General features: G+C 42.4%; 1 protein-coding gene across 3 annotated transcripts; it reads left to right on the top strand.

Moving 5' to 3' along the window:
• The first annotated feature begins 5,728 nt into the window (after positions 1-5,728).
• LOC106606292 (uncharacterized) lies at positions 5,729-21,246 on the top strand. 3 transcript variants are annotated; one of them, XM_045719749.2, is made up of 4 exons: positions 5,729-6,324; positions 7,577-7,903; positions 13,843-14,023; positions 19,729-21,246. In XM_045719749.2, exons 2-4 carry the CDS (start codon positions 7,838-7,840, stop codon positions 20,907-20,909), a joined length of 1,428 nt encoding a protein of 475 aa, XP_045575705.2. In that variant the 5' UTR covers positions 5,729-6,324; positions 7,577-7,837; the 3' UTR covers positions 20,910-21,246. The 3 variants fall into 3 exon arrangements, with proteins under 3 accessions (XP_045575705.2, XP_014057918.3, XP_014057917.3); XM_014202443.3 differs by lacking the exon at positions 7,577-7,903; XM_014202442.3 differs by lacking the exon at positions 7,577-7,903 and having other exon boundaries at positions 5,729-6,016.
• The last annotated feature ends 2,065 nt before the right edge of the window (positions 21,247-23,311 follow it).

Below are 23,311 nucleotides of genomic sequence, written 5' to 3' on the forward strand. Positions count from 1 at the left end.
TATTACATTATAAATCTAAAAGTTATTACATTAACCGTTGTTACAAGACAGCATACATAGTTCTTTTCCTTGACCTCACATCTATTATTATTCAATGCATTATGTATTAGTTGTTTGTCATTTTAATCAATTTAGATATTATTATAAAAATATAAAATTTGTGATAACTTCTTGTTTAGAAGATAATGGATTTAATTTATTGATCAATTGAATACATGAATATACACCTATTGTTGAAACATTATTCCTCATGACATTTAATAACAACAGTATCATGAGTATATGAAAGAAGATACAATTATCAACACCCCCCCACATAGGTTCACTGTGACATCTTCTATGATAACATTTATCCATTTAGATCCCAATGTGTGATATTACATAGACACAGGGGAGACCTGATCCTAGATCAGAGCTGCATATTATGCTGCACAGAGGTTACCATGGTGATCAGACTAAGGCAACTGTTTAAGAATGGGAGATGGATATGTTTTCTATAGAGCCTTTAATTTAGGGATCTATAACTACTGTCGGGTATAGGATGGAGATGAAATATGGCACGTTTTTGTTTTCTGGTGTTTTTTCATTGGCCCTAAATGAGTAAAGCTCTTTCCACATAGACAGACATAGGGTTTCTCTCAAGTGTGTGTTCGCTGGTGTGAATTCAAGATCCCTGATTGACTGAAGCGCTTTCCACACTAGTCACAGCTATAAGGCTTCTCTCCATAGTGTGTTTGATGGTGTCTAGTCAAGGAGGAAGCTCGAGCAAAGCTCTTCCCACACTGATCACAGCTCTCCAGTGTGTGTTAGCTTGTGTCTATTCAGGGTGTAAGCAACAGTGAAGCTCTTCCCACACTGATCACAGTTATAAGGCTTCACTCCAGTGTGTCTTAGCTAGAGGTCGACGGATTAATCTGAATGGCTGATTAATTAGGGCCGATTTCAAGTTTTCATAACAATCGGATATCGGTATTTTTGGACGCCGATTTGGCCGATTTAAATGTTTTTTATTTAGACCTTTATTTAACTAGGCAAGTTAGTTAAGAACACATTCTTATTTTCAATGACGGCCTAGGAACGGTGGGTTAACTGCCTTGTTCAGGGGCAGAACGACAGATTTTTACCTTGTCAGCTTGGGGATTCAATCTTGCAACCTTACGGTTAACTAGTCCAACGCTCTATCCACATGCTTTACATTGCACTCCACGAGGAGCCTGCCTGTTACGCGAATGCAGTAAGAAGCCAAGGTAAGTTGCTAGCTAGCATTAAACTTATCTTATAAAAAACAATCAATCAATCATAATCACTAGTTAACTACACATGATTGATGATATTACTAGTTTATCTAGCCTGTCCTGCGTTGCATATAATGGCTTAGGTACACGTTGCTCCAACCATAAACATCAATGCCTTTCTTAAAATCAATACACAAGTATATATTTTTAAACCTGCATATTTAGTTATTATTGCCTGCTAACATGAATTTCTTTTATCTAGGGAAAATGTGTCACTTCTCTTGCAAACAGAGTCAGGGTATATGCAGCAGTTTGGGCCGCCTGGCTCGTTGCGAACTGTGAAGACTATTTCTTGATTTAGCAGTCTGACTGAGCGGTGGTAGGCAGCAGCAGGCTCGTAAGCGTTCATACAAACAGCACTTTTTTGCGTTTGCTAGTGTAACAGTGTAGGTTCCGTCCCTCTCTTCGCCCCAACCTGGGCTCGAACCAGGGACCCTTGCACACATCAACAACTGACACCCCACGAAGCATCGTTACCCATCGCGCCACAAAAGCCGCGACCCTTGCAACGCAAGGGGAAACCCTACTTCAAGTCTCAGAGCGAGTGACGTCACTGATTGAAATGCTATTAGCGCGCACCACTGCTAACTAACTAGCCATTTCACATCGGTTACACTCACCCCCCCTTTGACCTCCTCCTTTTCCGCAGCAACCAACGATCCGGGTCAACAGCATCAATGTAACAGTGTAGGTTCCGTCCCTCTCTTCGCCCCAACCTGGGCTCGAACCAGGGACCCTTGCACACATCAACAACTGACACCCCACGAAGCATCGTTACCCATCGCGCCACAAAAGCCGCGGCCCTTGCAACGCAAGGGGAAACCCTACTTCAAGTCTCAGAGCGAGTGACGTCACTGATTGAAATGCTATTAGCGCGCACCACCGCTAACTAACTAGCCATTTCACATCGGTTACACTAGCAGCCCTTCGCAATGCATTGGGCTGTTTATGACTTCAAGCCTGTCAACTCCCAAGATTAGGCTGGTGTAACCGATGTGAAATGGCTAGCTATTTAGCGGGTGCGCGCTAATAGCGTTTCAAACGTCACTTGCTCTGAGACATGGAGTAGTTGTTTCCCTTCCTCTACATGGGTAACGCTGCTTCGAGGCTGGCTGTTGTTGATGTGTTCCTGGTTCGAGCCCAGGTAGGAGCGAGGAGAGGATGGAAGCTATACTGTTACACTGGCAATACTAAAGTGCCTATAAGAACATCCAATAGTCAAAGGTATATGAAGTACAAATCGTATAGAGAGAAATAGTCCTATAATTCCTATAATAACTACAACCTAAAACTTCTTACCTGGGAATATTGAAGACTCATGTTAAAAGGAACCACCAGCTTTCATATGTTCTCATGTTCTGAGCAAGGAACTTAAACGTTAGCTTTTTTACATGGCACATATTGCACTTTTACTTTCTTCTCCAACACTTTGTTTTTGCATTATTTAAACCAAATTGAACATGTTTCATTATTTATTTGAGGCTAAATTGATTTTATTGATGTATTATATTAAGTTAAAATAAGTGTTCATTCAGTATTGTTATAATTGTCATTATTACAAATAAATACAATTTTTAAAATCGGCCGATTAATCGGTATCGGCTTTTTTTTGGGGTCCCCCAATAATCGGTATCGGCGTTGAAAAATCATAATCTGTCGTCTAGTAACAAGCTGAGATTAGGAGCACTACCTTTAAGAGTATGCTCCTAATCTCAGCTCGTTACCTGTATAAAAGACACATGGGAGCCAGAAATCTTTCTGATTGAGAGGGGGTCAAATACTTATTTCCCTCATTAAAATACAAATCAATTTATAACATTTTTGACATACGTTTTTCTGGATTTTTGTTGTTGTTATTCTGTCTCTCACTGTTCAAATAAATCTACCATTAAAATTATAGACGGATCATTTCTTTATCAGTGGACAAACGTACAAAATCAGCAGGGGATCAAATACTTTTTTCCCTCAATGTACATTACAGCCTTATTCTAAAATGTCAATCTACACACAATACCTTATAATGACAAAGCAAAAACTTTTAAAAATAATATTACATTTACATAAGTATTCAGACCCTTTACTCAGTACTTTGTTGAAGCACCTTCAGCAGCGAATACAGCCTCGAGTCTTCTTGGGTATGATGCTACAAGCTTGGCACACCTGTATTTGGGGAGTTTCTCCCATTCTTCTCTGCAGATCCTCTCAAGCTCTGTCAGGTTGAATGGGGAGCGTCGCTGCACAGCTATTTTCAGGTCTCTCCAGAGATGTTAAATCGGGTTCAAGTCCGAGCTCTGGCCACTCAAGGACATTGAGACTTGTCCCGAAGCCACTCCTGCTTTGTCTTGGCTGTGTGCTTAGGGTTGTTGTCCTTTTGGAAGGTGAACCTTCGCCCCAGTCTGAGGTCCTGAGCACTCTGGAGAAGATTTTCATCAAGGTTCTCTCTGTACTTTACTCCGTTCATCTTTCCCTCGATCCTGACTAGTCTCCCAGGCCCTGCCGCTGAAAAACATCCCCACAGCATGATGCTGCCAAAACAACACATCACCGTAGGGATGGTGTCAGGTTTCCTCCAGACGTGACGCTTAGCATTCAGGGCAAAGAGTTCAATCTTGGTTTCATCAGACCAGAGAATCTTGTTTCTCATGGTCTAAGATTCCTTAAGGTGCCTTTTTGGCAAAGTCCAAGTGGGCTGTCATGTGCCTTTTACTGAGGAATGGCTTCCGTCTGGCCACTCTACCATACAGGCCTGATTGGTGGAGTGCTGCAGAGATGGTTGTCCTTCTGGAAGTTTCTCCCATCTCCACAGAGGAACTCTGAAGTTCTGTCTGTGACCATCTGGTTCTTGGTCACCTCCCTGACCAAGGCCCTTCTCCCCTGATTGGTCAGTTTCAAGAGGAAGGCCTTAAAAAACAAAAGAGTCTTGGTGGTTCCAGACTTCTTCCATCCACTGTGTTCTTGGGTATCTTCAATGCTGCAGAAATGTTTTGGTACCCTTCCCCAGATCTGTGGCTCCACACAATCCTGTTTCAGAGCTCTACGGAGTCTGCCTTTCCAAATCATGTCCAATCAATTGAATTTATCACAGGTGGACTCCAATCAAGTTGTAGAAACATCTCAAGGATGATCAATGGATACGGGATGCACCTGAGCTCAATTTTGAGTCTCAGAGTAAAGTTGCTGAATACTTATGTAACTAAGGTATTTCTGTTGTATATTTTTATTACATTTGTAAAAATAAATGAAAACCTGTTTTCACTTTGCCATTATGCGGTATTTTGTGTAGATTGATGAGGGGGAAAATGTATTTAATCAATTTTAGAATAAGGCTGTTACGTAACGAAGTGGAAAAAGTCAAGGGGTCTGAATAATTTCCGAAGGCACTGAAAGTCAACCTCCTTAATTATTTATATCAACAACAACAAAATTGCACTGACTCTATGCACACTCACTAGACTACCCACAAACTCACGCCAACACACACACTACATTCGCTCACACACACAAAACACACATGCAAATGGGCCCCACACATAGTAACACAATAATAAGGCTATATACAAGGAGTAGCAGTACTGAGGCAATATGCACGGGTACAGGTGATTTAGGTAATGCATTATGTACATGTAGTAGGGGTAAAAGGGACTAGTCCATCAGGACATAATAAACAGAGTAGCAGAAGCATATTTGAAGAGTGTGAAAGTGTGTCTCCTTTTTTATTTAGCAAATATTTATCTTACTTTTTTTTAACCCTTCATTGTTAGGAATGGGCTCGTAAGTAAGCATTTCACTGTAAAGTCTACACCTTTTCTATTTGGAGCACGTGACCAATAAAATGTGATTTGATTTGCGTAGTAGAGGAGGATGGGTACAGGGCAAGGGATCCTCGAGAGTGATAGGAATAATATGTGCTTCAGTAAGGTTGGTTTCTTAGTGTTCATAACCATTGCTATCAACTGTACCGCAGAAATTGAATTTAAGTCACATACAATATGTTGTGGTGGCAGCTGCAGAGAAGTACTTGGGATTACATGATTTTACTGCAGAAGAATTGCTGGGAGTGTTCTGTTTTTCATGAGGGTTAAATTGGCAGGTATTTATTCTATCACCAAGTATAATGGATTGTACAGTAGGTGGCAACATGCACCTCTAACGTTTGTTTGCTGACCGCCATAAATACTGTTGAAGAAGGACTTCACGCTGGACCAATGTTTTCATAAGTAACCCAAGATAGACCACAGCCTGTCGTTTCCAATGTGAGCAAATAGAACAAGCAAGAGGTGGGCAGAGCCTAGCACGAGCTAGCATTGGCTGGTTCTAGCATGTATTTGCATATTTCCGTTAGGGAACGCCTACTCTTAAGTGCGCGTGTGCATTAACTCAATTCGATGCACACCTAAACAACGCACTTTTAAAAAAAATTCGCAAACGGTAAAGTCTACCAAAGTTAGTCCTCCCTGTTCGTAAAATATTTTAGTTTTGGAAACAAAAAACTGCATTGAGATCAAATGTCTCATCGATTAGAAAATGAGAAAAATGTCTGCCAAATCCATCTCGTTCCATCTTCTCCCACTGCCAGCCACTGGGCTTCCTCTCACCACCATATTTGGTAGTGAGTGGAAACGCCAACCGGATGCTTCACACTAGACCTCCAGTGAAATATGTATGTCATTGTTCTATCTGTGGCTGGACTCTCGAAGAGATCTGATCCAAGTGGCTTTCAGGTAGACAATAGCAGAGAACAGGATTATTGGTGAATGGGATGTTGTTTAATGTTTTCTTGACTTGTATAGCTTAGGTAACATCTTATCCAGGATTTTACTGAAGTAAGATTAGCCAACATGAATTTGAATCCAGTTTTGATATTTAAATAGACGTTTGATTGCTCTGATCTAGCTGTTTCAGTTGTAGACTTGAATTGCCTGCGACAATGCCATAATAGTTATTTGAACGCTGTGACAAACAACGTAGCTATAGCGTACACATTTCTTGAAGAAACGTTGAAGAAAGAATAGCGTCCACAATGGATCGGGTAAGTTTGGTTGCCATTTGTTAGCAATGTAGGCCTACTGTGGTCAATGTGGTGTTTGAAATGTCTAGGCCTAGTTTTCACATTTGATCGTCCACTTCCATGCGTTCCATTTGAACAGCTAACGTTAGCTAGACAGTGGTGGAAAATGTACTAAATAGTCATACTTGAGTAAAGATATCTTAGTAGAAATGACTCGACTAAAAGTGAAAGTCACCCAGTAAAATATTACTGGAGTAAAAGTATTTGGTTTTAAATGTACCGTCCTGCTAAGCATTCGAAATGTAACTAGTACTTTTGGGTGTCAGGGAAAATGTATTGAGTAAAAAGTACATTATTTTATTTATAAATTACTGGAGTAAAAATTGTGAAATATAATTGTAAAGTTGAGCCACCCCTTGTTTATAGGAAACTTTGCACAAAATTGTGTGACCAAATATGTAGGAAGAGGTCATTTGTCATTAAGTCATCTGCTAAATGACTTAAATGTAAATGTAATGTAATGTAAATTTGTGGCTGTGGTAACTAATGACAACCATACAAGTCAAAATTGGCTATACCATAATAAATGCTGAAAAATATAGAAAGAATACTATTTCTCTTGAAGTAGTGATGCTGAATGTAAAACATTGCTAAACTTAACCCACTCTCCCACACTTTAAAGTAGTCTTACCCAAGGCAAACATTTTGACTATATTAGCCCACACAGCTACAAGGATGCATTTTCATGCTAGGTTTAGGACCTCATATTGACGCTTATAAAGACCTCAACTGATGTATAGAACGATCTTAAAATGGTCAACTTTGGTTAAGATACAAGCACCATGAAACCTCTAAGTCAAAGTCCGTTTTTTGGACCTAACTTGCTTACCACTTTTTTTCATGTTTTCTTTCTTCACAGACTCCATGAAATGATGACCTCTTACTAAATATTTGGTCAAATGTATTAATTTTGTGTATGGTTTCCTAGAAACAAGGCCGGCTCAACACTCTCCCCTACAGTAATATGGATAAAAACATGCCATTATTTCCAAAGTTATTATAGTACACATACATTTATTTGTAACTAGGCTATAGTGGTACAATGTCTTATGGGACAGTTAATACTACAAACTTCTATAGTATGTGCCATTACAGTTGAACTATTTGTTTGACTTATTTTGTACATAATGTTGCTGCTACTGTCTCTTTTGACCGAAAATAAATACCTTCTGGACATCAGAACAGTGATTATTAGCTTTTTTTTCCTTTAAAGAGTCCGATGAGCCCGACATGAAGGACATACTGCTATCCTGGGAACTTGCCCAAATCCCTGTCATTTGCATGAAAAGAAGACAGAGGAAAAAGTGGTTTGCCTTCTGAGAATTCGTAGGCGATCGAATAAACCCCCTCTGCCTTCCGTTCTACTAGCTAACGTGCAATCGTTGGAAAATAAAATCAACGACCTACGAGGAAGATTAAACTACCAACGGGACATTCAAAACTAATATCTTATGCTTCACAGAGTCGTAGCTGAATGACGACATTATCAACATACAGGCTGGTTATACGCTGTATCAGCAGGTTAGGACAGCGGCGTCTGGTAAGACAAGGGGTGATGGACTATGTATATTTGTAAACAACAGCTGGTGCACGATATCTAAGGAAGCCTTGAGGTTTTGCTCGCCTGAGTTAGAGTATTTCATTTAGAGGTCGACCGATTTATGATTTTTCACCGCCGATACCGATTTTTTTGGAGGACCAAAAAAGCTGATACCGATTAATCGGCTGATTTTTTTATTTATTTTTACTTTAATTTATTTATTTGTAATAATGACAATTACAACAATACTGAATGAACACTTATTTTAACTTAATATAATACATCAATAAAATCAATTTAGCCTCAAATAAATAATGAAACATGTTCAATTTGGTTTAAATAATGCAAAAACAAAGTGTTGGAGAAGAAAGTAAAAGTGCACTATGTGCCATGTAAAAAAAACTAACGTTTAAGTTCCTTGCTCAGAACATGAGAACATATGAAAGCTGGTGGTTCCTTTTAACATGAGTCTTCAATATTCCCAGGTAAGAAGTTTTAGGTTGTAGTTATTATAGGAATTATAGGACTATTTCTCTCTATACGATTTGTACTTCATATACCTTTGACTATTGGATGTTCTTATAGGCACTTTAGTATTGCCAGTGTAACAGTATAGCTTCTGTCCCTCTCCTCGCTCCTACCTGGGCTCGAACCAGGAACACATCGACAACAGCCACCCTCGAAGCAGCGTTACCCATGTAGAGCAAGGGGAAAAACTACTCCAAGTCTCAGAGCGAGTGACATTTGAAACGCTATTAGCGCGCACCCGGCAAACTAGCTAGCCATTTCACATCGGTTACACCAGCTTGATCTTGGGAGTTGACAGGCTTGAAGACGTAAACAGCGCAATGCATTGCGAAGGGCTGCTGGCAAACGCACGAAAGTGCTGTTTGAATGAACGCTTACAAGCCTGCTGCTGCCTACCATCGCTCAGTCAGACTGCTCTATCAAATCATAGTCTTAATTATAACATAATAACACGCAGAAATACGAGCCTTTGGTCATTAATATGGTCGAATCTGGAAACTATCATCTCGAAAACAAAACGTTTTTCCTGTCAATGAAATACGGAACCGTTCCGTATTTTATCTAACGGGTGGCATCCCTAAGTCTAAATATTCCTGTTACATTGAACAACCTTCAATGTTATGTCATAATTACGTAAGATTCTGGCAAATTAGTTCGCAACGAGCCAGGCGGCCCAAACTGCTGCATATACCCGGTCTCTGTTTGCAAGAGAAGTGACACATTTTCTCTAGTTAAAATACATTCATGTTAGCAGGCAATATTAACTAAATATGCAGGTTTAAAAATATATACTTGTGTATTGATTTTAAGAAAGGCATTGATGTTTATGGTTGGAGCAATGTGTACCTAAGCGATTATATGCAATGCAGGACAGGCTAGATAAACTAGTAATATCATCAACCATGTGTAGTTAACTACTGATTATGATTGATTGATTGTTTTTTATAAGATAAGTTTAATGCTAGCTAGCAACTTACCTTGGCTTCTTACTGCATTCGCGTAACAGGCAGGCTCCTCGTGGAGTGCAATGTAAAGCATGTGGTTAGAGCGTTGGACTAGTTAACCGTAAGGTTGCAAGATTGAATCCCCAAGCTGACAAGGTAAAAATCTGCCGTTCTGCCCCTGAACAAGGCAGTTAACCCACCGTTCCTAGGCCGTTAAATCGGCCAAATCGGCGTCCAAAAATACCGATTTTTGATTGTTATGAAAACTTGAAATCGGCCCTAATTAATCGGCTATTCCGATTAATCGGTCGACCTCTAATTTCATGATATGCTCTAGACCACACTCTACCTAGTTTTCATCTGTATTTTTGGTAGCTGTCTACATACCACCACAGACCAATGCTGGCACTAAGACCGCACTCAATGAGCTGTATTCCGCCATAAGCAAACAGGAAAAAGCTCATCCAGGGGCGGCGCTCCTAGTGGCCGGGCACTTTAATGCAGGGAAATTGAAATCTGTTTTACCAAATTTCCATCAGCATGTTAAATGTGCAACCAGAGGGGAAAAAATTCTAGACCACCTTTACTCCACACACAGAGACAAAGCTCTCCCTTGCCCTCCATTTGGAAAATCTGACCATAATTCTATCCTCCTGATTCCTGTTTACAAGCAAAAATGAAAGCAGGAAGCACTAGTGACTCAGTCAATAAAAAGTGTTTAGATGAAGCAGATGCTAAGCTACATGACTATTTTGCTAGCACAGACTGGAATATGTTCCAGGATTCTTCCGATGGCATTGAGGAGTACACCACGTCAGTCATTGTCTTCATCAATAAGTGCATCGACGACGTCGTCCCCACAGTGTCTACGTACATACCCCAACCAGAAGCCATGGATTACAGGCAACATCCGCACTGAGCTAAAGGCTAGAGCTGCCGCTTTCAAGGAGTGGGACTCTAACCCAGAACCTTATAATAAATCCCAGTATGCTCTCCGACAAACCATCAAACAGGCAAAGCATCAATATAGGACTAAGATCTAAACGTACTACACTGGCTCTGACGCTCGTCGGATGTGGCAGGGCTTGCAAACCATTAGACTACAAAGGGAAGCACAGCCGAGAGCTGCCCAGTGACACAAGTCTTCCAGGCGAGCTAAACTACTTCTATGCTCGCTTCGAAGCAAATAACACTGAAACATACATGACCGCACCAGCAGTTCTGGACGACTGTGTGATCACGCTCTCCGCCTCCGATGTGAGTACGACCTTTAAACAGGTCAACATTCACAAACCCGCAGGGCCAGACAGATTACCAGGACGTGTACTGCGAGCATGCGCTGACCAACTGGCAAGTGTCTTCACTGACATTTTCAACCTCTCCCTGTCCGAGTCTGTAATACCAACATGTTTTAAGCAGACCAACATAGTGCCTGTGCCCAAGAACACTAAGGTAACCTGCCTAAATGACTACCAACCTGTAGCACTCACGTCTGTAGCCATGAAGTGCTTTGAAAGGCTGGTCATGGCTCACAACACCATTATCCCAGAAACCCTAGACCCACTCTAATTTGCATACCGCCCTAATAAATCCACAGATGATGCGATCTCTATTGCACTCCACACTGCCCTTTCCCACCTGGACAAAAGGAACACCTATGTGAGAATGCTATTCATTGACTACAGCTCAGTGTTCAACACCATAGTGCCCTCAAAGCTCATCAATAAGCTAAGGACCCTGAGACTAAACACCTCCCTCTGCAACTGGATCCTGGACTTTCTGACGGACTGCCCCCAGGTGGTAAGGGTAGGTAACAACACATCCGCCACGCTAATCCTCAACACGGGCCCCTCAGGGGTGCGTGCTCAGTCCTCTCCTGTACTCCCTGTTCACTCATGACTGCACGGCCAGGCACGACTCCAACACCATCATTAAGTTTGCCGATGACACAACAGTGGTAGGTCTGATCACCGACAATGACGAGACAGCCTATAGGGTGGAGGTCAAAGACCTGGCTGTGTGGTGCCAGGACAACAACCTCTCCCTCAACATAATCAAAACAAAGGAGATGATTGTGGGCTACAAGAAATGGAGGACCGAGCACGCCCCCATTCTCATCGACAGGGCTGTAGTGGAGCAGGATGAGAGCTTCAAGTTCCTTGGTGCCCACATCACCAACAAACTAACATGGTCCAAGCATACCAAGACAGTCGTGAAGTGGGCACAACAAAACCTATTCCCCCTCAGGAAACTAAAACGATTTGGCATGGGTCCTCAGATCCTCAAAAGGTACCGGAGCACCAAGTCTAGGTCCAAGAGGCTTCTAAACAGCTTCTTCCCCCAAGCCATAAGACTCCTGAACATCTAATCAAATGGCTACCCAGACTATTTGCACTCCCCCCCTTTTATGCCGCTGCTACTTTGTTATTATCTCTGCATAGTCACTTTAATAACTCTACCTACATGTACATATTACCTCGCATAAACCGGTGCCCCCGCACATTGACCCTGTACCGGTACCCCCTGTATATAGTCTCACTATTGTTATTTTTCTTCTGCTCTTCAGTTACTTTTATTTTTTATTCTTATTTTTTAAACTGCATTGTTGGTTAGGGGCTTGTAAGTACAGTTGAAGTCGGAAGTTTACATACACCTTAGCCAATTACATTTAAACTCAGTTTTTCACAATTCCTGACATGTAATCCTAGTAAAAATTCCCTGTTTTAGGTGAGTTAGGATCACCACTTTATTTTAAGAATGTGAGAATGGTTTATTTCAGCTTTTCTTTCATCACATTCCCAGTGGGTCAGAAGTTTACATACTCAATTAGTATTTGGTAGCATTGCCTTTAAATTGTTTAACTTGGGACAAACGTTTCGGGTAGCCTTCCACAAGCTTCCCACAATAAGTTGGGTGAATTTTGGCCCATTCCTCCTGACAGAGCTGGTGTAACTGAGTCAGGTTTGTAGGCCTCCTTGCTCACACACGCTTTTTCAGTTCTGCCCACAAACTTTCTATAGGATTGAGGTCAGGACTTTGTGATGGCCACTCCAATATCTTGACTTTGTTGTCCTTAAGCCATTTTGCCACAACTTTGGAAGTATGCTTGGGGTCATTGTCCATTTGGAAGACCCATTTTCGACCAAGCTTTAACTTCCTGACTGATGTCTTGAGATGTTGCTTCAATATATCCACATCATTTTCCTTCCTCATGATGCCATCTATTTTATGAAGTGCACCAGTCCCTCCTACAGCAAAGCACCCCCACAACATGATGCCACCACCCCCGTGCTTCACGGTTGGGATGGTGTTCTTCGGCTTGCAAGCCTCCCCCTTTTTCCTCCAAACGTAATGATGGTCATTATGGCCAAACAGTTCTATTTTTGTTTCATCAGACCAGAGGACATTTCTCCCAAAAATATCTTTGTCCCCATGTGCAGTTGCAATCTGTAGTCTGGCTTTTTTATGGTGGTTTTGGAGCAGTGGCTTCTTCCTTGCTGAGCAGCCTTTCAGGTTATGTCGATATAGGACTCGTTTTACTGTGGACATAGATACTTTTGTACCTGTTTCCTCCAGCATCTTCACAAGGTCCTTTGCTGTTGCTCTGGGATTGATTTGCACTTTTTGCACCAAAGTACGTTCATCTCTAGGAGACCGAACACGTCTCCTTCCTGAGCGGTATGACGGCTGCGTGGTCCCATGGTGTTTATACTTGCATACTATTGTTTGTACCGATGAACGTGGTACCTTCAATTGGAAATTGCTCCCAAGGAAGAACCAGACTTGTGGAGGTCTACAATTGATTTCTTCTGATTTTCCCATGATGTCAAGCAATGAGGCACTGAGTTTGAAGGTAGGCCTTGAAATACATCCACAGGTACACCTCCAATTGACTCAAATGATGTCAATTAGCCTAACAGAAGCTTCTAAAGCCATGACAATTTTCTGGAATTTTCCAAGCTGTTTAAAGGCACAGTCAACTTAGTGTATGTAAACTTTTGACCCACTGGAATTGTGATACAGTGAATTATAAGTGAAATAATCTGTCTGTAAACAATTGTTGGAAAAATGACTTGTCATGCACAAAGTAGATGACCGACTTGCCAAAACTATAGTTTGTTGACAAGAAACGTGTGGAATGGTTGAATCACTTAGGTTGGAGTCATTAAAACTCGTTTATGTTAACTTCTGACTTCAACTGTAAGCATTTCACTGTAAGGTCTACACCTGTTGTATTCGTCGCATATGACCAATACAATTTTATTTTAACTATGGTAAACTCGGCTATAGTGGTAAAATGTCTTATGGGGACAGTCAATACTACAAACTTCATTAGTAAGTGCCATTACAGTGTTTCTCAATTGCATTTTTGGAACAATGTTGTAGAGAGATTTAAGACTAAACACTAAAGTAATAAAATGTTTGGTCTAATGATATTCTATGTACAATACTTCCTGTGGTCACCAGGACAGAGCTAGCCCGTCCCCCTCCAACCTGCCGGAGTCCCCTGGTCACAAGTCTCCCGGTACCTCCTTACTTCTGGGTCTGAAGAGGGTGTCTGTGAGGCTGGTCGACTGCAGGAAAACACCAGGGCAGAGTGGAACTGTGAGAGAAGGACACGAGGAGGAGGGAGATTTGATTTCATCAAGTAAGAACAATGTGTGTTGATTAAACTATAATCTGCTTCTCTAACTGCTCATTGATTGATAAACTATATATATATATATACACCTACCTACCTACCTACCTACCTACCTACCTACCTACCTACCTACCTACCTACAGGTAACTGCCAAAATAAACACCAACATAGTGCTTTAATAGACCAGAACAGCTTAAATGTGGCTTGGCATAGATTCTACAAGTGTCTAACTCTATCGGAGGGATGCGACACCATTCTTCCATGAGAAATTCAACGATTTGGTGTTTTTTTGATGGTGGTGGAAAACGCTGTCTGAGGTGCCGCTCCAAAATCTGTTCCATTAGGTTGAGATCTGGTAACAGACGGCCATGGCGTATGATTTGCATCGTTCCCTTTCAGTCAGGAAACTCGGCCCAATACAGCTGTGGGCAGTTTGAGCGCTAGCGCACTCAAATGAAGAACATTAGTCACGCCTGACAAGGCCAATATACCCTGTGCTTCAGCGGAATCCCCGCCTACCAAGGCACGGAGTCATTCCTTCAATTTCTTCCGGTCTTCATCTTGATCTGAGCAGAACAATCTCACACATTTCTTCTAAACAAAGATTGGAATGCAATTTCAGACTTTATTCCAACTTAACTGCCCCACTAACTAGGGCATGCTCATCCTTCTGGAAGTTGTGTGTTAAAGTTTGGTATCTAGTTTCGTAAAGTTTCCTACCAAAATGTTTGCTAGTTATTCTTGTGGCTTTTTAGCGTGGCTAACTGGTTGTAAGGAAGATGGCTAGTACGAACGAGTCTATGAAGGTTGTTAAGCCTGGTTTGAGTTCACGACCTTGCCCACAATCATGTGGTTTCACCATGTCTTTGAATAATACTCACGAGTTTAGTCTTGTATGTCTCTACTGGATGGCTGCTCGGGCTGCCCTGGATCGATCTGGCTCATGGGACCACTGTTGCCGGCTGCGTTTAAGCACTCTAGAGAAACGTGTCGTCTTCCATAGAATGCTTTGTTGTACCGAATGTGATTTTCCTCCCCAGGGCGCCTGTACCTTGGCGGAGTCTGAGTTGCGGGATGCAGGGGTGGACCTGGGCTCGTGGTGGGATCAGATGGAGCTATCCTCCCAGCATAGTGATGTAGAGCCAGCTGATATCTCTTTCGGCATCGTGCAGGGCTCCTGTTTGGTTGACGACGTGGTGTCTGGCCAGTTCTGGGAGGGGGCCAGAGACAATTACTTGATGCCAACACATCTTTTTAGCTAAGTTGCACGCTGAAGTTATGTTACACTTGTTAGGATGAAACAGTCTGGTTACCATCGTTGATGCCTTTACCATCTACACTTGCCAGTTTTAGCCTCAGCCAGCACCATATTCAGATTAGCCTTTACGTCGGTAGCCCTGCCCCCTGGTGAACAATGTATGATCGCTGGATGATTCTTTTTAACCTGTTAGGGCTAGGGGGCAGTATTGACACGGCTGGATAAAAAACATACCCGATTTAATCTGGTTACCACTCCTACCCAGTAACTAGAATATGCATATACTTATTACATATGGATAGAAAACACCCTAAATTTTCTAAAACTGTTTGAATGGTGTCTGTGAGTATAACAGAACTCAAATGGCAGGTCAAAACCTGAGAGATTCCTTTACAGGAAGTGGCCTGTCTGACCATTTCTTGAACTTCTTTTCCATCTCTATCTTTTACTAAGGATCTCTGCTCTAACGTGACACTTCCTACGTCGTCCATAGGCGCTCAGAGCCCGGGAAAAACCTGAATGTCTTCATCCCAGCCCCAGGCTGAAACACATTATCACCTTTCTCAAGTGGCCAATCAAGGGACTCTGGGCTTAGGCGCGTGACCTGACCGCCCCCGTCTTTGTGATTTTTTTTTTTCCTTTGTTTGCCGAAAAGGAGATTCCCGGTCGGAATATTATCGCTTTTCTACGAGATAAATGGCATAAAAATTGATTTTAAACAGCGGTTGACATGCTTCGAAGTACGGTAATGGAATATTTAGAATTTTTTTGTCACGAATTGCGCCATGCGCACGACCCTTCTTTACCATTTCGGATAGTGTCTGGAACACACGAACAAAACGCCGCTATTCGGATATAACGATGGATTATTTTGGACCAAACCAACATTTGTTATTGAAGTAGCAGTCCTGGGAGTGCATTCTGACGAAGACAACAAAAGGTAATCAAACTTTTATAATAGTAAATATGATTATGGTGAGTGCTAAACTTGCCGGGTGTCTAAATAGCTAGCCCGTGATGCCTGGGCTATGTACTTAGAATATTGCAAAATGTGCTTTCACCAAAAAGCTATTTTAAAATCGGACATATCGAGTGCATAGAGGAGGTCTGTATCTATAATTCTTAAAATAATTGTTATGCTTTTTGTGAACGTTTATCGTGAGTAATTTAGTAAAATGTTAGCGAATTCCCCGGAAGTTTGCGGGGGGTATGCTAGTTCTGAACGTCACATGCTAATGTAAAAAGCTGGTTTTTGATATAAATATGAACTTGATTGAACAAAACATGCATGTATTGTATAACATAATGTCCTAGGGTTGTCATCTGATGAAGATCATCAAAGGTTAGTGTTGCATTTAGCTGTCTTCTGGGTTTTTGTGACATTATATGCTAGCTTGGAAAATGGGTGTCTGATTATTTCTGGCTTGGTACTCTGCTGACATAATCTAATGTTTTGCTTTCGTTGTAAAGCCTTTTTGAAATCGGACAGTGTGGTTAGATTAACGAGAGTCTTGTCTTTAAATAGCTGTAAAATAGTCATATGTTTGAGAAATTGAAGTAATAGGATTTTTAAGGTTTTGAAAATCGCGCCACAGGCTTCAAGTGGCTGTTACGTAGGTGGGACGAATTCGTCCCGCCTAGCCCATAGAGATTAAGTCTGCTATTGTGGGTAATGGAGTCATTAATGACTATGGTTTTCAATTTGTCAGAGCTAATGATGGGATGCTTCGGTGGCTCAGACCCTGTAACGGGTGGAGGAGAGACCTGAGAAGGCTCTAACTCCAACTCGTTGCTTAGTGGGGAAAACCAGATGAAAGTTTCTATCGGCTGAATGAGCAACACCGGTTGAGCATGCCAAAATATTTTTTTCCCCAGAAGCCATGAGAAAATTGTTCGGCTGCGGGGACTGTGAAGGGGGTTTAACACTACTACTTGTATTTACTGGTGGCACAGACGGTGTATCATTAATTCCCACACTTGCCCAACGATTGCGTCCGAAGCCAAGTTGCAAGCTCAGCTATTCGTCACCATAAGGCAATAGTTATCCTTTATATTAAGAGTACAGCGACTGCAATAAGAAGGCATAACGTTACTTCACTTTTTTTGGGGGGGGGGACAAGGTCCTGCAGATCTATGTCCAGATAAAAGTTGTGTGAGGACAAAACTAAGACCTTGGTAAACTTGTTTAAATACAGACTTTGATTAAAATAGTTATTAAGAAGCGAAAAAGTTTGTCAGGTAGCCAAGAAGCAACAAACAATACAGCAGTACGGCAACAGCGTGGAAGTGCATTGCGTTGCGTCACCAGAACCTCAACCCTGCTTCGTAGGATACCCCTCAGACTCAGCTGCATTCAGCCAAGCTTATGCTGCATGGGTATTCACACTTCATGGGTATGGAAGGGTCGGGGCTTGTCACAATGCCTCCATTGGATGGGAAGCTAGCTGTCTACCTAGCCTCATTGGCTAACAAAGGGATGGCTAATTCCAACAAATCCCTCCCAAATAAGTATTGTTATTTTTCTGGGTTGCAGTTTGTGTGGATCCCCACACAGAGCACCTAGATGAGATTCCTTCTACGGCTGATTTCGTGTTGTGCATGTTCCGTTGCACTGTCTCAGCATTCGGGAGAAGCATGGGGGCTTCAGTGGTGGAAGAGCGCCACCTCTGGTTGACTTTGTCTTAGGCGCTGGAGAGAGACCAGCTGGACAGGCAGAGACACTTTCTCCTACGGGGTTGTTCGGCTCGGCCTTGGCATCTATGCAGGAGACGGCGCTTCACGGCTTCCTTCCTTTTCTGCCAAGGCAGGACTGTCTTTGAGAGGATTTGCAGACAAAGGCCCGGCAGTAAGCTGGCTGCCCTGACTTCCGGGTCTACACCCAAGTCTGCTCCTGTTCCTCCAGCGTCGGTCTGCTTGGCACAGGCTCCATTTTACTCCTAAAGGTAAAGTGAAAGCTGGTCCCTCTGCGGAGCGGGGAAAGCAGCAGCTCCCTCGCACATATCACGATGAGAGAGAAACATCCCAAGATGATCATTGTGAAAGCGGTACCCCTCAAGTGGCACGTCCAATGGTCACTGAACACCCCCCCCCCCCCCCCCCCCCCGCGAACCCAGAGTAGACTGTGCTTCAGGCAGACTTCGAAACTCAAACACCTAAGTTCTGTGGTGTTCATGGGTATCAAGATTGTTTTCTTCCAGATGTGAGCTTAATAAAGAGCCTCTTCCCCACGGTCAGACACTCGGGTTGTCAAGAGGCATGAAAAATAATCATTCTCCCAGTCCACAAGTTTCCATTTTGCTCCTTCAGATTGCACTTTACAGGAGACTTGCTGTCTGTGTCGACCAATGGTGTGCAGGCTTAGTGTTACCCTGGATTATGCAAACAGTGACGTCGCAGTATAGTCTCCAAGTCCCCTACGTTTTTGCGGCGCCATCACGTTGCGTTTTCCTGAGGCCTAAGCGCCCATTTTGAGGGAGGAAATCTCTTCTCCAGAAGGAAGCAATTTCTCTCAGGATGGCTGGTACAGCCAGTATTTCCTGGTTCCCAAGAGGGGTGGGACTTTGTCCCATTTTTAGACCTGCATCCCTTTAACAGGCATCTTAAGGTCTACAAGTTCAGAACCAATCGCCCATGTGTTTGGTTCACCTCCAACGCATGGGCGATGGATATTTGTGCTGCGGCCAGTTGTGCATCACCACACACTTTTGTGAGGTTTTATCGCATGGATGTCATTGCCCCAGCGTATCCCACAGTGTTCTTAAGGCTGGGACGGGAGAGGGTCGTTGAAAGGCAGTGCACAGTTTTGCAATATACCCAGATGCCACAGGTTTGTTGTTGGGTTGGAACCCTAGGTGGTCTGCCGTGGACCATTTCATTTGGTGTTGGGTCGTGATTTCAGATCCCCTGAGTTTCCTGACTAAAAGGGAACATACAGTTATGACTAGAACTAATGTTCAATGAAAGAGGCAAACAAAGTACAACAGTTGTTGGGCCTCACACTGCCATGTTCAGATTTAAGAGCGGTACTGAATTGAAGGAATGACTCGGGTACCTTGGTTTTATCACCTGAGAAGGTGGGACTTCTGGTGTGGCACGGTGTTCATTGGCCTTGTCAAGCATGATTCTAATGTTCCTCAGTAGAGGGCGCTAGTGCGTGAACTCCCTATAGCTGTACCTTGTTTCTCTCCTTCAGGGAACAGTAGTTAAAGTAATAACTGTTTTTTTTTATGCTCATTAAATCATTCAGTGAACACTCATGCCCTGTGGATGGGGGCATTGTCATCAACCATAGGTTGACCTAAACCATGCCAGGAAAATTAACCCAACACCATAAGAGCCGCCAGAACCCTAATTTCCTCAAGTGTTTCCTTTATTTTGGCAGTTATGTTTATATTGAAGGTCATAATTGTTTATGGCTTGCAAAACCTAGTTATTCAATGTCTTTGCTTCACAGGGGACACCCCTAACTGTCATTCTCTCAGTGGGAGGGGCTTATCATCTGGGGAGCCTCAACATCATGTTGCTGACGAGGCAAAGAAGAGTCTCTACAGATCAGAACAACTCAAACCCCAGCAGAGAGGTTTAGGGAAGAAACCTCACCACTGCTGCTCTGACTGTGGGAAGAGTTTCACTAGACGGAGTGGCTTCATTATTCACCAGCGGATTCACACTGGAGAGAAACCGTACTGCTGCTCTCAGTGTGGGAAGAGTTTCACCTGTCCAGGAGGTCTTAAGTTACACCAAAGAATCCATACAGGAGAGAATCCGTATAGATGTTCACAGTGTGGGAAGAGTTTCGCTGCTTCTAACACCTTAAAATCTCATCTGAGAATTCATACAGGGGAGAAGCCTTATCCCTGCCTTGATTGTGGGAAAAGCTTTGCTAATGCAGGAACCCTAACCATACACAAGCGTGTACACACTGGAGAGAAGCCTTATAGCTGTGATCAGTGTGGAAAGAGCTTTTCTCTTTCCGAAAATCTAACTATACACCGGCGCATACACACTGGAGAGAAACCTTATGTCTGTTATCAGTGTGGGAAGAGCTTCACTCAGTCAGGAGACCTGACTACACACCAGCGAACACACACTGGAGAGAAGCCTTATAAATGTGGTCAATGTGGGAAGAGCTTTGCTCTCGCTTCGTCCCTGACTAGACACCAGCGAACACACACTGGAGAGAAGCCTTATAGCTGTGATCAGTGTGGGAAGAGCTTTGCTCGAGCATCCAACCTGACTACACACCAGCGAACACATACTGGAGAGACACCTTACAGCTGTGATCAATGTGGTAAGAGTTTTAGTCAGTCAAGAGATCTGATTACACACCAGCGAACACACACTGGAAAGCGGCCTTATAGTTGTGATCAGTGTGGGAAGAGTTTTAGTCAGTCAGGGAACCTAATTAGACACCAGCGAATACACACTGGACAGAGGCTTTATAGCTGTGATCAGTGTGGGAAGAGTTTCAGTCAATCAGGGAACCTGACTAGACACCAGCGAACACACACTGGAGAGAACCCTTATATCTGTGTATGTGGAAAGATATTTGTTCATTTAGGGCCAATGAGAAAACACCAGAAAGCACAAACGTGTCATCTTTCAACTCTCTCCGATCCGGTTCCAGATCCCTAAATAATGAATCAATAGAAAACATCTAGTGAACAGTCATATCCATCTCTCATTCTTAAACAGTTGACTTAGTCTGATCACCACGGTAACCTGTTTGGAACATAGATGCGGTAAAGAAGTCAATCGAACTCGAGCAAAACAAAGGAATTGCCATGGAAATGTGGGGGAGAAAAGGGCCATGGGGGAATAATCCTGAATCTCTTCATTGCCCCCCAGCAAAATTAGCCTACATTTAGACTATTGTTTACATGAGTATGTCACACTATATTGAGGTACAAATCAGAGTATAATGCTTGTATGGATGTCAACCCTAACAATAAATGTTAATTTCACCAATCAACTGCATTACAGTTAAAAATAATTGACTACCATCACCGATGTCTGTATGCTAGCTATGCTAACCAGTTTATACTAACTGGAGTTAGCATTTAGAAGTCACTTCTCAACTTTTAAATGTTACCTGCGAAAACAGCCAAATATATCCAAATCGGACTTAAGTAATCAAATTGTGAGGCTGTTACAATACATACAGTGCATTCGGAAAGTATTCATACCCCTTGACTATTTTCCATGTTGTTACGTTACAGCCTTATTCTAAAATGTATTAAATACTTTTTCCCCCCTCAATCTACACACAATACCCAATAATGACAAAGCGAAAAGTTTAGGAATTTTAGCAAATGTATTAAAAAAAAAGAAGATGCATACCTTATGTAAATCAGTATTCAGACCCGTTGCTATGAGACTCAAATTTGAGCTCGTGCATCCTGTTTCCATTGAGATGTTTCTACAACTTGATTGGAGTCTACCTATGGTAAATTCAGTTGATTGGACATGATTAGGAAAGGCACACAGCGGTCTATATAAGGTCCCACAGTTGGCAGTTCATGTCAGAGCAAAAACCAAGCCATGAGGTCGAAGGAATTGTCCGTAGAGCTCCGAGGCAGGATTGTGTCAAGGCACAGATCTGAGGAAGGAACCAAAACATGTCTGCAGCATTGATGGTCCCCAAGGACACAGTGGCCTCCATCATTCTGAAATGGAAGAAGTTTGGAACCACCAAGACTATTCCATTTCAGAATAAGGCTGTAATGTAAAAATGTGTGTGGGGGGGGTACATCCTGTAGAAAACACAAACCGCTCTGCACTGCTTTGCGAAGTGCAAGAAGTATGAATTCCCTGACTTCTACTGAGGTCGTATCACAATAAATGCTGCATGGCCAATGCAGATGTCGGATTGACCATGCAGTGCCCAGATGCACAATGCCCTTCTCTCTAGAATGCGTTCTCTCCTGCCAATTTGTGCACATTCATTGTTTCATAACTTCATCGTGTGAATTGTTTGCATTTGATATCACTTCCCCATTACATATCACCAGTAGTACATTCTAACATTTAATTCCTGTAATTTCTAATATACAATGTTTATTACTTTGGTTACAGTAATTTCTGTTAATGCATTCAATAATTATTCCAGTCTTCGTGGTATTATTGTCGGAGTCGACACGTTGTTTGCAGACCGCACAACCTATGCTGTACTTGAGGGAAACAAGTTTTTCTTTATTTCATTCCATTTATGAGTTTTGTCAATTTAGTCAGTCTTTTGTTTGGAGCGCTCCTGTCAATGTTGAGTAAGGAATGCGCATGCATAGAAGTAGGCCTATAGGCTACCTGGCCTGTGGGCAAATTTGTATATAAATGTGCCCATTTTGGGGAGAGTATTTCTGATTGGCTTAACACACCATCACTAATGACCTGTTGATCTTCTCAAAGTAATGTTTTCTTCACCTCAAACGGCAAGCAAACAAAGTCTGTTTTTACATCCGTTGAGAATTAAAATAGTTACTCATTTGTATTTGAAAAATCTTTCCAGCGATCTCCCTTTTTCAATAACCACATAGTGTGAAAGGGAAAAATGTGATGCTCTGATCCAGTGGAAACGTCAAACTTATCATTGCTTGACTTGGACTGAAACAGGTTCCGGTACTCATTTTGGGTGCTGGTACTGTTTATATTTTGGTGCAGAAACTCCACAATACTTTGGAGCTAATATTCTACAAGACAAACATTTGCGGTGCCAGTACCCAGCTCCGGTGAGCTCCTGCCCAAGTTTCTTATCCCTTGCACAAATAGTCTACAGCTGTGTCTGTCCAGAGCTCATTGGAACAGGAAACTGAGGGTCCAGAATATTTTAGAAAGTGTTGCAAGTTGGCTAGCACAAGTTTCGGGTCGGACCCAAGAGCGGGAGGAGAATAGTTGTGTCAGGTTACGTTTTTCCTTCTTCTGGTTATCTAGATCTCTGGTGCCCTTGAGGCATTTGCCTTATTTCATCAAACCGTAAGCTTAAAGCATCAGACAACCTCAGTGCATATAGTTGATTTTATTAAAACACATTAACACTACAA

The sequence above is a fragment of the Salmo salar genome, chromosome 06 (genome assembly GCF_965601325.2).
Source record: "Salmo salar chromosome 06, fSalSal1, whole genome shotgun sequence".
Taxonomy (NCBI): Eukaryota; Metazoa; Chordata; class Actinopteri; order Salmoniformes; family Salmonidae; genus Salmo; species Salmo salar.

Bases quoted from the DNA above. Each gene is read 5' to 3' on its own strand.
- LOC106606292 (XM_045719749.2), top strand. From the start codon at position 7,838: ATGACGACATTATCAACATACAGGCTGGTTATACGCTGTATCAGCAGG. The intron at 7,904-13,842 runs GTAAGACAAGGG...TGTGGTCACCAG, and splicing joins GGTTAGGACAGCGGCGTCTG to GACAGAGCTAGCCCGTCCCC. The intron at 14,024-19,728 runs GTAAGAACAATG...TTTGCTTCACAG, and splicing joins GGGAGATTTGATTTCATCAA to GGGACACCCCTAACTGTCAT.